The sequence below is a fragment of the Microcaecilia unicolor genome, chromosome 7 (genome assembly GCF_901765095.1).
Source record: "Microcaecilia unicolor chromosome 7, aMicUni1.1, whole genome shotgun sequence".
In the NCBI taxonomy this organism is placed as follows: domain Eukaryota; kingdom Metazoa; phylum Chordata; class Amphibia; order Gymnophiona; family Siphonopidae; genus Microcaecilia; species Microcaecilia unicolor.
Window position 1 is genome coordinate 217456288 of NC_044037.1, and position 15383 is coordinate 217471670.

Consider the following 15383-nt stretch of genomic DNA (forward strand, 5'->3'; position numbering starts at 1 on the left):
CTGGAGCGATTCCCCCCCCCCACCTCCCTGCCAACCCCTTTGTTGTTCTGCCATTGCTCCGCCCTCGAGGGCGGGGCCCGGAGCGATTTCCCACCCACCCCGCCTCCCTCCATGCTAACCCCTTCATTTTTCTGCCATTGCTCCGCCCTCGAGGGCGGGGCCCGGAGCGATTTTGGTGGCTTCACCACAACGAACCTTCGAACCTTTTTGAAGGAAGTCAGAGCTTGGCTTCACTGACGTCAGTGTCCTCAGAACGTTGAGGGTGAGTTTTATTATAGTAGATGTGGAATTGCAAGAACTACTTTTAAATAAATGGAAAGAATTTGACTCATTTAATTCCACCCATAAAGAGTGTCCTATATTGGGATATAGCTATTCTTTGCATTCAGTTCACTTATCAATGTTCCAAGGATAAAATCAGATTTTTAGATGTTGAAATTACACAGATTAACAATAATTTTTACACAAAAGTGTTCACGAGGCCGATCAATAGAAACATTTTTAGACTACACTAGTTGCTATCCCCTCAGCCTGAAAAATAGTTTGCCATATTCACAGCTGTTTAGGTATAGAAGAATCTGTTCAGAGGAAGCTTGTGGGTGAAATGGGGGTCCCATTAGGTTATTTTAATAAAGATAAGTTTCATATTAATGCACTAAGGGCCCCTTGTACTAAGCAGCAGTAAGCCCAATATGGGCTTACCATTTGCTAAACAGGAAGTACCGCCAGGCTACCGCAGCTGCCTAGCGGTACTTCCCACCCCTAGAATGCTGTCATATCTAGTGCTGCAAAAATATATTTATTTTTGTAGAGCCGGGGTGTACGTGGCAGTAATTGGGCAGTGCTGCATGCTTCCTGGTTACCACCAGGTTAGCATGGGAGCCCTTACCACCACATCAATGGGTGACGGTAAGGGCTCCCCACCAAAATGGCTGCACAGCAAGTGCTTTACTTGCTGCATGGCCATTTCCTACAGGAAAGAAAGACTTCCCTTTTATCCACTGCGGTAAAAAGGGGCCTCGGCGCACATGAAACTTGGACGTCGACACCAGCGCAGGCCCTTATTGCGGGTTAATTTGATAAGTACAAGTTGTAAATTATGCATATATTATAATGATTGAAAGTGAACACCTTTTTGCACAAAATATAAAAATAAGGAGTTTAGACTGATGAAGATACTTAGCCCTAGCAACAGGCAGACATAGTACCAACAGTGGGGCTTCTGAGTTTTTTTCCTCCTTGAGACTGGAAGTAATTTGACTGCTTTAGGTCAGGCTCTTTTTAGTATGTATTTATGTATGATAGTCTCTATATTTTACTTTATTTGATAACATGCCTCACCAAAATAGTTCGAGGTGAGTTACAAAATAAACATTAAAACACAAAATACAAATGCTACAACATAAAAACGCAACAAAAATATTTAAGAACCATAATATTTCTGAAGCACCAGGCTTTCAAATGTTTCTTAAAATTAGTAAAAGATACAATAATTCCACAGGAATTTAATTCCACAATTTCAACCCCATATATCCTTATATACGAGAGGATGTTGATACATGTTTAATACCATTTAGAATTTAGAAAAGAAATTTTTGCAATGAGCATAACATTCTAAAAAGTTCATAAGGTAAAAATAAGTCTTTCAAATATTGTGAATCAGACCCAACCAAAATACAATGAACTGGGCATAGCATTTTAAACTTTATCCTCCACTCTGTTAGTAACCAATGAGAATCCTTCAGAAATGTGCAACATTGTATTCAAGGGTCTTAGTACAGATTATTCTAATTAAATATCAAGTAGTACCAAATGATATGTCTCTAGCTCATCCAATAGATGGCATCCTTTTGTTCTATTTAAAGTTCATAAAGAGAAGAAGACATATTTAATCAATTAACCATTATCACCATGTGCTTGCACTATGTTTATGCTCACAGTAGTACCAGATTAGCAAATTGTGAATTGGGCAGTAATTTATAAAAGTATCTGTGAAATCACAGCATCAGCATTTTAAAAACCCTAAAGAATAATAGATGAGCGAACAGATTCAGAAGGATCTGCATGTGTTGATCTTTGCTGCCTCTAACTTGTGCCTCGTGCTTTTGTTGGGTTTTTTTTTAGGAATGGTTTGCAGTGTATGTGGAGCTTAATCAGCAGATCGCTGCACTGTTGAATGCTGGGGACGAGGAGGACCTCGTAGAGTTAAAGGCATTGCAACAGCAACTCAGTGATGTTAGCTATCGGCAAGCCAGTCAACTAGAGTTCAGGCAAAACTTGTTACAGGCAGCCCTAGAATTCCATGGTGTCGCTCAAGATGTAAGTATGATTCTGCTGTATTCTGCTACTTTTCTGTTTATAAATGTAATTCAGCTGCTTTTTATGTTAAACAATACAATTCAGTCATGAAATAAAAATGAAGCTTGTGAAATTGCCAAGGAAATAACTTTTAGAGATGATTTATCAAGTATGCAGATATGAAGTAGTATCTTACCTACTTCAGGGCCGGTGCTAGGGTTTCTGGTGCCTCCCTGCAGCCTATTAGTCTGTGCCCCCTACCCATCCAGCATCTCCTCTGTCTCCTTTCTCCTTCCAACCCCTCCCATCTCCCCATCTAGCACCTTCTCTCTCCCCTCAGTGAGAGCAACACAAACTCCTCCACTACCACACACCTGCCCCCAATGCTTTTTTTGTAGGAAAAAGGATACTGGTACTCATTGTGGGTAACTTTAATGATGGGATCACTATGGCTCCGCCCCTACAGCAGCCACACCCCTTTCACCAGCCATGGCGCATATAAACAGGCATCATTGAAAATATTACACCAGTATAGGAGAAAAATAACTTGTGGTTTCTTTTTTATTATAAATAATTTCTGTAAGCTGTTACAGCTCCAATATACCTAAAACTAGCCGTTACGCCCATAAAACGGGCACGTATTAGTGCAGACCAATGTGATGGGGCCCCATCTTAGCCCCGCCCCACCCTAGCTCTACCCACCGAGCTCCTTCTGAGCTCCAGGGCCGGCTACCCCTCCCTCTGAGCTCCAGGGCCATCCCCTCCGAGCTCCAGGACCATCCCCCTCCCTCCGAGGCCCTCCTCCCTCCCCCCCTCTCTCCCAGCTCCAAGGCCCTCCTCCTTCCGAGGCCCCCCTCCCTCTGAGCTCCAGTCCCCCTCCCCTCCGTATTGTAAACGCCATCTTACCTCGTCGGGTTACAGCAGCAGTGAAACGCATGTGAGCTGTGCGCTTCAGGAGCCTTCCTTTCTCTCTTTCTGCTCTGGTCCCGCCCTCATTTCCTGTTTCCGGGAGGGCGGGACCACAGCTGAGAGAGGGAAGGGAAGGGAAGGGAAGGCTCCTGAAACGCCGAGCAGCTCGCAGCTCACACGCTTTTCACTGCCGCCGCCTGCCGCCATAACTCCGACGACGTAATTTTGATGACGTTACAATTCTGAGGGAGGGGGAGTGGAACTCGATGGGCGGCTGGGGCGGAGTCGCCCCGCCTCTGGACGATGTAACGACGTGTAAACTTCAGAGGAAGGGGGAGTGGAACTTGACGGGTGTTCGGGGCGGAGTTGTCCCGCCTCTAGACTGTTGCTCTTTCAACGTTCGGACTCTACTGCGCATTTGCAGGTGAGTCGGTCACGTCTCATTTATATGTTTGATGACACAAACCAAATTAGCACACAGATCAGGAATTAGGAAAATAGAACAGTCTTGCCAAATCTGAAACACATTGTGTTATCAAAATCTCAGAACCTAACAAACAGATCACTTTTCAGACACTTGGGGGCCCTTTTACTAAGCCGTGTAAGTGTCTACGCGTGCCTAACGTGCGCCAAAATGAAGTTACCACCCAACTACGGCATGGCTCTTGCGGTAATTTAATTTTTGGCGTGCGTCTGAAAAATATTTTTTATTTTCGGCCGTATGTAATGGATGCGCATAGGTCATTACCGCCCGGATTCTTTACCACTAGGCCAATGGCTGGCAGTAAGGTCTCAGACCCAAAATGGACGCGCAGCAATTTTGATTTTGCCGCACGTCCATTTTCGGCAAAAAGAAAAGGCCTTTTTTTTACAGGCACGCTAAAAAATGGATTGGCGCGTGCCCAAAACCCGCGCCTACACTACTACAGCGCGCCTTTGTAAAAGGACCCCTTGGCCTTGCAGTCACACATACAGAACAGAGATAGCCCTTCTTCAAATTCTTCAAAAATTAACCTGAAATCCTAAGAAACTAGACTCTGCATTCAGCACAATACCAGAAAAACAGAAAGAAATATGTTTCCTCCTATATAGTGCAAAATAAGACAGCAGATGTAAATTCTCAAATTGGACATATTCCAAACACTAAAATGAAAATAAAATCATTTTTTTTCTACCTTTGTAACTTTGCTTTTCTGATCATGTTGGTCCCATTCTCTGATTCTGCTGCTCTTTATCTGTTCTCTTGACTCCATTTCCAGGGCTTCTTTTCCATTTATTTCTTTACTGTCCTTCTTTCTTCTTCATTTCTTGCCTTCATACATAAGTAAAAGTTGGGTCCTTCGCGGACTTGACTGGAGAAGGTATAGAGTGGATCCAGTTTTTGCCTATTTTCTCCACACACGTGCAGTTTTTCTCCTCATCTCCATCCATATGCATCTCCTTCCTCTTTCTTCCTTTCCCTCCATCCATATGCATCTCCTTCCTCTCTCTTTCCTCCCCTCCATCGATGTCCAGCATTTTTCCTCTCCCTCTCTGTGTGCAACATTTCTCCTCTCTCTCCTCCCCTCCATCCATGTTCATCTCACTTCCTCCTCTTCCCTACCCTCTATCCATGTCCAGCAATTCTTCTCTCTCGTCCCCTCCATCCTTGTTCATCTCACTTCCTCTCTCTTCCCCTCTCTTTCCTTCCCTCTATCCATGACCAGCATTTCTCCTCTGTCCCTTCCCCTCCATCCATGTGCGTTTCCTTTCTCTCTCTCCCCTTCATCCATTTGCGTTTCCTGTCTCTCCCCTTCATCCATGTGTGTTTCCTTTCTGTCTCTCCCCTCCATCCATGTGTGTTTCCTTTCTCTCCCCTCCATCCATGTGTGTTTCCTTTCTCTCCCTTCCATCCATGTGCTTTTCCTTTCTCTCTCTCCCCTCCATATATGTCCACCATTTCTCTTCTCTCCTCTCCATCCATGTCCAGCATTTCTCTTCTCTTCTCTCCATCCATGTCCAGCATTTCTCCTCTCTCCCTTCCCCTCCATCCATGTGCATCTTCTTCCTCTATCTTCCCCTCCTCCACCCATGCCCAGCAATTCTCCTCCCTCCCCTTCATCCATGTCCAGCATTTCTCCTCTCTCTCCCCTGCTCTCCCCTTCATTCATCCATGTCCAGCAATTTTCTCTCCCCTGTTCTCCCCCTATCCATCCATGTCCAGCAATTCTCCTATGTCCTCCCCTCCATCTATCCATGTCTAGCAGTTCTCCTCTTTCCCCTCCCCTTCCCCTTATCCATCCATGTCCAGCAATTCTCCTGTCTCCCCTCCATCCATCCATGTCCAGCAATTCTCTCTCCCCTGCCCTTCCCTCCATCCACCCATTTCTAGCAGTTTTCTCTCCCCTGCCCTCCCCTCCATTCATCCATGTCCAGTTCAATTCTCCTCTCTCCCCTGCCCTCCCCTCCCATCCATGCCCAGCGATTCTGCTCTTTCCCCTGCCCTCCCCTCCTATCTATGTGCAGCAATTCTTCTCTCTCCCCTGCCATCCATGTCCAGCATTTCTCCTCTCTCCCTTGCCCCCCTTTTCAGCCCCCAATTTCCAGCCTTAGTCCTCTTCTCAGCTGCTGCTAGTTCCATTTGCAACTCCAGCTCCCCCACCTGTCTGCTGGCTGCTCCCATGACAGCCCCTTTTAGTTCCTGCTGCCCTGAGTTTACATCTGTTTTACCTCAAAGTCAAAGTGACAGCAGCAGTGAAAGAAGCAGGCTTGCCTCAGGCCTTCCCTCACAATTTCCCACCCTCATGGAAACAGGAAATTACATCAGAGGAAGGCGGGACACTGAGAGGGAAGGGAAGTTTCTAGATGAGCCTGCTTCTTTCACTCTCACTTTGACTTTGAGGTAAAACAGAGATTTAAACGCAGGGAGGCAGGAACAAAAAAGGGACTGTCGCAGGAGCTGAGGGCGGGCAGGTGAGGACTGGTGGCTGGGGCTGGAACTGTGAACCGCCGGTGGCAGTAAGCATGGCTTGTGGTGCTCTCCAGAGGTCGGTGTGCCCCTGCCATGCTTACCGCACTTACCAGGTTGTGCCGGCCCTGACCTATTCATTTAATTCAAAAGTTATATATCTAAGTTAATGCACCCAAACCCTCTTCTCCTGTTTCCCCACTTTCCGTCTCTGTTGACAATGCCCTCATCCTCCCCGTCTCTTCAGCCCGCAATCTCGGAGTCATTTTCAACTCCTCCCTCTCCTTCTCTGCCCATATCCAGCAGACAGCTAAGACCTGTCGCTTCTTCCTCTATAATATTAGCAAAATTTGCCCATTCCTTTCTGAACAGACCACCCGAACTCTCGTCCACTCACTCGTTACCTCTCGTCTTGACTATTGCAACCTTCTCCTCGCTGGCCTCCCGCTTAGCCACCTATCCCCCCTTCAATCTGTCCAAAACTCCGCCGCACGTCTTATCTACCGCGTGAACCGATACTCTCATATTACCCCTCTCCTCAAGTCGCTTCACTGGCTCCCGATCCACTACCGTATACAATTCAAGCTTCTCCTATTGACCTTCAAGTGCACTCAATCTGCAGCCCCCCATTACCTCTCTACCCTCCTCTCCCCGTATGTTCCCACCCGTAACCTCCGCTCTCAGGACAAATCACTCCTATCTGTACCCTTCTCCACCACCGCTAACTCCAGACTCCGCCCCTTCTGCCTCGCCTCACCTTATGCCTGGAACAGACTTCCTGAGCCCATACGCCGTGCGCCCTCCCTGCCCATTTTCAAGTCCTTACTCAAGGCCCATCTCTTCTCTCTTGCTTTTGGCACCTAACCACCTTCCCCATTCCAGATACCTACACTGACTACATAGCTTATTACCTTTAGATTGTAAGCTCTCTTGAGCAGGGACTGTCCTTCCCCTTGTCTAAACTTGTACAGCGCTGCGTAACCCTGGCAGCGCTATAGAAATGCTAAGTAGTAGTAGTAGTAGTAGTAATGCATTTTTAAAAAATATGACAGCCCTTTTATAATCTTAATAATTAGTCATGCTTCATGTCATAAAGATGTGTGCCAGTTCTGTTGTGAATCCTTATGAGGGGAATTGATTCTTAGAGGGACACAAATATATTTTTCTTTCTTTGTTTTAAAGCAAAGACAACACTTGCTGTGAAAGCAACTCTTTAGTACTTGGTACTTAGTCCCAAGTTCTGCAAATGCCATTCTTTGGTATGTCTCAGAGGTACCAATTCTTGCTTTCATAGAATCAAAAACCTGTGCCAGTAATTTCTCAATTTCTGCTACTGAAAGGGAGTATACCAGTAAAGACTGCATTAATCAAGGAGCCATTACTTACTATTCTCTCATTGGTCTCACCTAAATGGCATGTTTTTAGTACAGATTTGTCTAATATTACTGTCGGAAAGAATATTTGAAATGTTGCTAGTGCTTCTCTCCAACTTCTTGGTTGATATTTGTGCTTAAGAAGTTTTCATTTCCAGTTGCTTTTTCATGTAGATATTTGGGTCAGTATTGAGACCAGGTCATGACTATATTTTTTAAATGTCTGCCATGGCGTACAAAGAAAAACTACTTATATATAACATCACTACACAAATATATTTAGAATGTAGTCATCATCAATGGCTGTATATGTAGCATCAATATTCAGCCACTTTCTGTATATCTGTGCAGCTTCTTTAGGCCTGTTTTTCAACTGCTTAGCTATTCGGATAGCTGCTGAATATCAGTGCTACTTGTATAGCAAAGTGTTACCACCCACACACTGTCCTAACATCACCATAGGACTATACAGTGGGGGAAATAAGTATTTGATCCCTTGCTGATTTTGTAAGTTTGCCCACTGACAAAGACATGAGCAGCCCATAATTGAAGGGTAGGTTATTGGTAACAGTGAGAGATAGCACATCACAAATTAAATCCGGAAAATCACATTGTGGAAAGTATATGAATTTATTTGCATTCTGCAGAGGGAAATAAGTATTTAATCCCTCTGGCAAACAAGACCTAATACTTGGTGGCAAAACCCTTGTTGGCAAGCACAGCGGTCAGACGTCTTCTGTAGTTGATGATGAGGTTTGCACACATGTCAGGAGGAATTTTGGTCCACTCCTCTTTGCAGATCATCTCTAAATCATTAAGAGTTCTGGGCTGTCGCTTGGCAACTCGCAGCTTCAGCTCCCTCCATAAGTTTTCAATGGGATTAAGGTCTGGTGACTGGCTAGGCCACTCCATGACCCTAATGTGCTTCTTCCTGAGCCACTCCTTTGTTGCCTTGGCTGTATGTTTTGGGTCATTGTCGTGCTGGAAGACCCAGCCACGACCCATTTTTAAGGCCCTGGCGGAGGGAAGGAGGTTGTCACTCAGAATTGTACGGTACATGGCCCCATCCATTCTCCCATTGATGCGGTGAAGTAGTCCTGTGCCCTTAGCAGAGAAACACCCCCAAAACATAACATTTCCACCTCCATGCTTGACAGTGGGGACGGTGTTCTTTGGGTCATAGGCAGCATTTCTCTTCCTCCAAACACGGCGAGTTGAGTTCATGCCAAAGAGCTCAATTTTTGTCTCATCTGACCACAGCACCTTCTCCCAATCACTCTCGGCATCATCCAGGTGTTCACTGGCAAACTTCAGACGGGCCGTCACATGTGCCTTCTGGAGCAGGGGGACCTTGCGGGCACTGCAGGATTGCAATCCGTTATGTCGTAATGTGTTACCAATGGTTTTCGTGGTGACAGTGGTCCCAGCTGCCTTGAGATCATTGACAAGTTCCCCCCTTGTAGTTGTAGGCTGATTTCTAACCTTCCTCATGATCAAGGATACCCCACGAGGTGAGATTTTGCGTGGAGCCCCAGATCTTTGTCGATTGACAGTCATTTTGTACTTCTTCCATTTTCTTACTATGGCACCAACAGTTGTCTCCTTCTCGCCCAGCGTCTTACTGATGGTTTTGTAGCCTATTCCAGCCTTGTGCAGGTGTATGATCTTGTCCCTGACATCCTTAGACAGCTCCTTGCTCTTGGCCATTTTGTAGAGGTTAGAGTCTGACTGATTCACTGAGTCTGTGGACAGGTGTCTTTCATACAGGTGACCATTGCCGACAGCTGTCTGTCATGCAGGTAACGAGTTGATTTGGAGCATCTACCTGGTCTGTAGGGGCCAGATCTCTTACTGGTTGGTGGGGGATCAAATACTTATTTCCCTCTGCAGAATGCAAATAAATTCATATACTTTCCACAATGTGATTTTCCGGATTTAATTTGTGATGTGCTATCTCTCACTGTTATCAATAACCTACCCTTCAATTATGGGCTGCTCATGTCTTTGTCAGTGGGCAAACTTACAAAATCAGCAAGGGATCAAATACTTATTTCCCCCACTGTATATATCCTCCACACACCGCCAAGGACTTTAATCACACCGTCTCCAAATGACATTCCACAATGTGATACCCACAAGCAAGCCTTCTCTGGAGTAGCCCCCACACTCTGGAATGCACTGCCTGAAAGGCTCCGCTTAACACAAGACTATTTCTAGTTGAGGAAGCAGGTGAAAGCTTGGCTCTTCAACCAGGCCTTTAATGAAAGAAGTAACTAACTTGTTAGTCTCACTCATGCACACAAGGAGTGACTTGGGCTGCACATACTGCAGTTGGACATGTTTATCCACTCCTACCCTAGCTGACATAATATTTAACCATCTCTCTGACTTCATGTGCAACTTTCTTTAAATCAGTCACCTTACTTTCTAACTCTTACTACTTTTTTACCTGTCCATATGTTACATTTTTGCTTTACCCTTCACTATTAATTATAATGTTTATTACGTATTGTGTTGACATTGTAAGTAGTATACTGTGCCATGCTTTGTATTGTTATTTGAATATTTTTTTACTGCTGTAATTGCCTATTGCTCATGTTTGATCTATTCTTACTGTACACCGCCTTGAGTGAATTCCTTCAAAAAAGCGATAAATAAATCCTAATAAATAAAAATAAATATAATAGGGGCATAGTTACAAGTGGGCTTGCATGGGTACGGGTCCACCCAGTATGTCAGCCAATCAGTTGCTGCTTCTTTCCTTAGGGGAGCCTCTTCCTTCCCACACCCTAGGGCCTGGTATACCTTTCCCCCTTTCCCCTTGTGCAGGTCTGGCATATTTTTATCCCTTTCATCCCAAGTGTGTCCCATATCTCTCTTTTATGCTTCAAACTTGTATGTTTATCACTGACATCAGAGAAGCCAGGCTACTTTTAGCTGGCCTGGGGCCTTTCTTGTGCCCTGACCCATCTTCTCAGAAGCAACTTTCTGTTGCCATGTGGGTGATACGCGGCAGAGGAAAAGCTCCTGGGTTGGCCAGAGGCACTCTGGCTTCATCGTTACCAGCAAAAAAAATATGCATTTTTGAAGGGCAAGAGAGATATATCAGACCCATTCTGGGTGGAGGAGGGAGCAACAGATGCCAAATCTATGTTGGAGGTGAGGGAGGGCGAGAGATGCTTAGGGCCCATCCAAAATGTCAGATCGTGCTATATTACTGTTGCGAATAGTGCCAGAACTGTTAGAACAACTTTCACCAACACTGTCCATATAGTACCATTGAAAATTAATGTCCAAGAGACATGGAGGGGCATAATTGAAAGGGACGCCCAAGTTTTGCTCAGGACGTCCTCGCAAAACGTCCCGGTGGAGGGGCGGGGAAATCCGTATTATCGAAACAAGATGGACGTCCATCTTTCGTTTCGATAATACGGTCGGGGACGCCCAAATCTTGAAATTTAGGTCATCCTTAGAGATGGTCAGCCCTAGACTTGGTCGTTTCTGATTTTCTGCGATAATGGAAACCAAGGATGCCCATCTCAGAAACGACCAAATGCAAGCCCAATGGTCATGGGAGGAGCCAGCATTCGTAGTGCACTGGTCCCTCTGACATGCGAGGACACCAACCGGGCACCCTAGGGGGCACTGCAGTGGACTTCATAAATTGCTCCCAGGTACATAGCGCCCTTACCTTGTATGCTGAGCCCCCCAAAACCCACTACCCACAACTGTACACCACTACCATAGCCCTTACGGATGAAGGGGGGCATCTAGATGTGTGTACAATGGGTTTGTGGTGGGTTTTGGAGGGCTCACATTTACCACCACAAGTGTAACAGGTAGGGGGGTATGGGCCTGGGTCCACCTGCCTGAAGTGCACTGCACCCTCTAAAACTGCTCCAGGGACCTGCATACTGCTGTGATGGACCTGAGTATGACATTTGAGGCTGGCACAAAATATTTTAAAAGATATTTTTTGAGGGTGGGAGGGGGTTAGTGACCACTGGGGGAGTAAGGGGAGGTCATCCCCGATTCTCTCCGGTGATCATCTGGTCAGTTCGGGCACCTTTTTGCCTTGGTTGTAAGAAAAACAGGACCAGGTAAAGTCGTCCAAGTGCTCGTCAGGGGCGCCCTTTTTTTGCATTATGGTTCAAGGAAGTCCATGTGTTAGGCATGCCCATGTCCCGCCTTCGCTACGCCTCCAACACGCCCCATGAACTTTGGTCATCCCTGCGATGGAAAGCAGTTGGGGACCCCCAAAATCGGCTTTCGATTATACCAATTTGGGCGACCCTGTGAGAAGGACGCCCATTTTCCGATTTATGTCGAAAGATGGGCGTCTTTCTCTGTCGAAAATGAGCCTGTTAATATCAAATTCACTGCTCCTGAATAGATGGAACTTATAAAACTCCAAAGTGGTAACTGGAGAGCTTCACAAGGAGTATGAGATCTTTAAACTTGGATTGCAGTAGGAAAGGGAGAAAAATGAGGTATAAAATCCTTGCCAAACATTTTGTCTGTCGTGAAGGCAGGGGAAGGGAAAGGAATGTTGAGAGAGAAAAGGATGATGCTTTGAGAGAAAGCAGATTATGTTTGTTTATGAGGGGACAAAGTAAAAGGCAGAATATGGGGGGGGGGGGGGGGGGGGGGGAAGAGAGCAAATGGCTCTCCAGAATTTGTTGGGAGGAGTGAGAGGTTGCACAGCATAAACTGCAGAGAGACTAGTAAAGACATGGATGGGGCTTTTGGGAGAGAAAGAAAAGCTGGTGAGAGGAAGGTTGAGAATGATTGCTCCCAGTGGCTCTGCTTCTGCCCTTTGCCCTTCTAACCCCCATAGCCCTGAGATGCTCATTGGTGCTGTCTCTTCTGGATTTGTGGCTCTTGGTGTGTGGAACATTGTCTATCCATTATATCAAGTTTGAGGTTTTCTGAGAAATATAATGCAAGTTTATAGGAGCACTTTTCAGTGATTTTTTTAATACTATAATATTTTATATTAGGATGTTTGGGCTAGACTCTATATATGTTGCCTTAAAAATTGACACTGAAAAAAAATACACCATGGTTTATAGAATATGCTTAGGGCAGTATTGTATTGTATTGATCCTCAAGTGAGTCCAGTTGACACCAAGAAGAATAGAAAACTCCTAGCACTAATAGCAGTACCCTTTCTAAAATTAGGTCATTGTTATTGGTTACATCTTATGTTGGAGTGATAAAGATATGACTTGCCTTTATGTTGAAGCTTAATAAAGTCATTACACATATATTAATTTATAAGTAGCAAGCAGCACATTATTGTATTTGTGAGAGAGGTATAACTTTGTGTTCCATGTTGTCAATATGACTTGGCTTTGATGTATTTTTCTTCTAGTTGTCCCAGCAATTAGATGGCTTATTAGGGATGCTCTGTGTAGATGTAGCACCCACTGATGGAGCAGCAATTCAGCAAACTTTAAAGCTGCTTGAAGAGAAGTTGAAAAGTGTTGGTAAGAAGCAGAGTTAAGATTAAATGTTTTCTTTTCATATTGCATTGTGACTGAACTACTAAATTAGGAGCATAATCTATTTTGAAGCCTAGAGTATGCTCCTAATTTAGGAGCATATAAATTTAAGAACATAGCCTTTATAGAATAAGGCTCATTATGGCTATAAAATCACGGTAAAATAACCTTAGCCAAAAGCTGGGAGCCACAGCCTGATGCTCCTGTCCAAAGCTTAAAGGGGCTGCAGTGCTGATTCTGCCCCCACATTCTAAGGCCTCCTCCCGATCCCTAGTTGTCCCTGCCCTCTTGGTACCGTCTCCAAAATGGCACCCCTAGCAGTAGTCTTGTGCTGCTATCACTAGGGATCATTTGGTAGCTTAGTACCACAGGGGTTCAGTAATCTGCAGTACTGAGATGTGGCAGGTTGCTGACTTCCATGTGTAAATCAAGGTATCTCATAATGCTTTTGTTGTGAGTTTCTTGGATGGAAAATAAATACAGTAGGATGCCGATTTTCCAGACTATCCTCTGCAGTGGGTGATCTGGATAATCGTAAATCCAGATAATTGGACATACCTAATTTTTATCAAGAAAACAAAATCACAGCATTGCATGTTGAACATTAGTTTTATTTTCAACAATAAGTTAGCAGAGAAAAGTACAAACTCTAAAGTATAATACTGTATTTCTATTTAAAAAGGGAAATACGCTGTGTAAAGTACAGTATTTAAAAGGAAAGTACATACAGGTAATGTATATACACTACTGTATACTAAAAAATGAAGAAATTTTGAAGCCATCCAGTGCTGGTTTTGAAGTCTGAATCCCCCTGAAGCTGTTTATTGCCTTTCCTTATTAGCACTTTGCACATAGCAGCCCAGAAATTGGGTGGCCCAAGGATCTTTTTTGCAGGAAGCAAAGATATAAAGCTTTATCTACCTTTTCAATGGGTGATCTTTTCACATTTTTACTAGAACAACTCCCTTCCTCTTTTTCAAAAACTGAGACATAGTTTACAATAGCATCACTTTGTCTTTTTTTGTCAGATATTGTTGATAGTCCTATACAATATTCTTCTGCCAGATTTTTCCCCGACACTCACTTCCTTAATTTCTCCATGATACCAATTTTGTCTTTTAATGATAAAACATTCCTTTTTCACTTTGTTGCCATTTTTAAGTAAAAGACAAATTTCTCTGCCGTGTCCAAGCAAGTTGAAAGTTCAAGGCTTTTTTCCTCTGCCACGTCCTTCAAGCTTAAAGAGCAAGATTTTTCTCTGCAGCATCCAAGCAAGATGGAAGAGCAAGGCCTTTTTCTCTGCCATGTCCCTACAAGCTTAGAGCAAAGATTTTCCTCTGCCACATCCCCGCAACCTTTTTTCTGCTGCATATGAGTCAGGAGAAAAAGGAAAGGGCAGGGCTTTTCTCTGCTGCATCCCTGCTCCCGTTCACATAATTTCCTGCAGCAGACAGCGTGGACCGTGAGGATTGGCTGGGAAGGTACTGTGCTGTTGGGCAGATAATGGGTCCAGTGATAATAATGAACCTGTCTGGGCCTTCTCTGAACCAAAGTTTCTGAGGCCTAAAGCTGCCTGTTTTTAAAATCCTGTCATTTGTCTGACCCAGAAATAAGCTTCGTGACAAGCTGGCTTTTGCAGCTTGCAGAAAGAGGAAGTGTTTCAGCCAGGGACGTTGGACAGAATGTGTGTAGGACTTTCTGCAAATTAGCTGGACCTGCAGACATAAGATAAACGGGCTGGTGAAATGGATAGTGAAGCAAGCTAATAAACTTATCAGTCTTAAGTTTCTGTGGACCACCCTAGATAATCTTGATCAGTTTTTGAAGAAAAAGGGAACAAGAAAAAGGCAGGACTTTTGACGTGTGTCCCATAGACTCAATGTTAAGTTTTCCATATATAAGTGTATGTATATCCTATTTCTGTGGAGAAAATGCTCTGAGTACTCTCCCATGAGAAAAACCTTGTAGACAGTACTAATATTGCCTGTATGTTTTTCTGACTTGATAAGTGAATAAAAATTGACATTTTCTCATATATTTGTTTCTCTCTAACCACGGGAGTGCGTGGAGCATTCCTCTGGGTTGGGAAGAAAGAAATAAATAAAGATAATTGGACATCCGGATGATCGGCGTTCGGATAATCAGCATCATACTGTAGATTAAAAGAAAAAAGAACAGGAACCTACTAAATACAAATTTCATTAGCAAAAATAAGATGCAGCATACAAAAAAAATATAGGGGTCTGTTTACTAAGCCGCACGGCATTGCCGACACAACCCATTCAAAGTGAATGGGCTGTGTTGGCACTAGCACACAGCCAACTGCACTAGCGGCTTAGTAAACCCCAGCGA

The 15383-nt window shown here is 44.4% G+C and overlaps 1 protein-coding gene across 2 annotated transcripts in view; it reads left to right on the forward strand.

The window, feature by feature from the left end:
- SESTD1 (SEC14 and spectrin domain containing 1) overlaps window positions 1-15383 on the forward strand; it is a 164150-nt gene that overhangs the window by 113799 nt on the left and 34968 nt on the right. For both annotated transcript variants that reach the window (XM_030209824.1, XM_030209823.1), the window contains exons 11-12: window positions 2125-2319; window positions 12902-13016. In XM_030209824.1, coding sequence (XP_030065684.1) covers window positions 2125-2319; window positions 12902-13016 — 310 coding nt within the window. The remainder of the gene's footprint in view (window positions 1-2124; window positions 2320-12901; window positions 13017-15383) is intronic.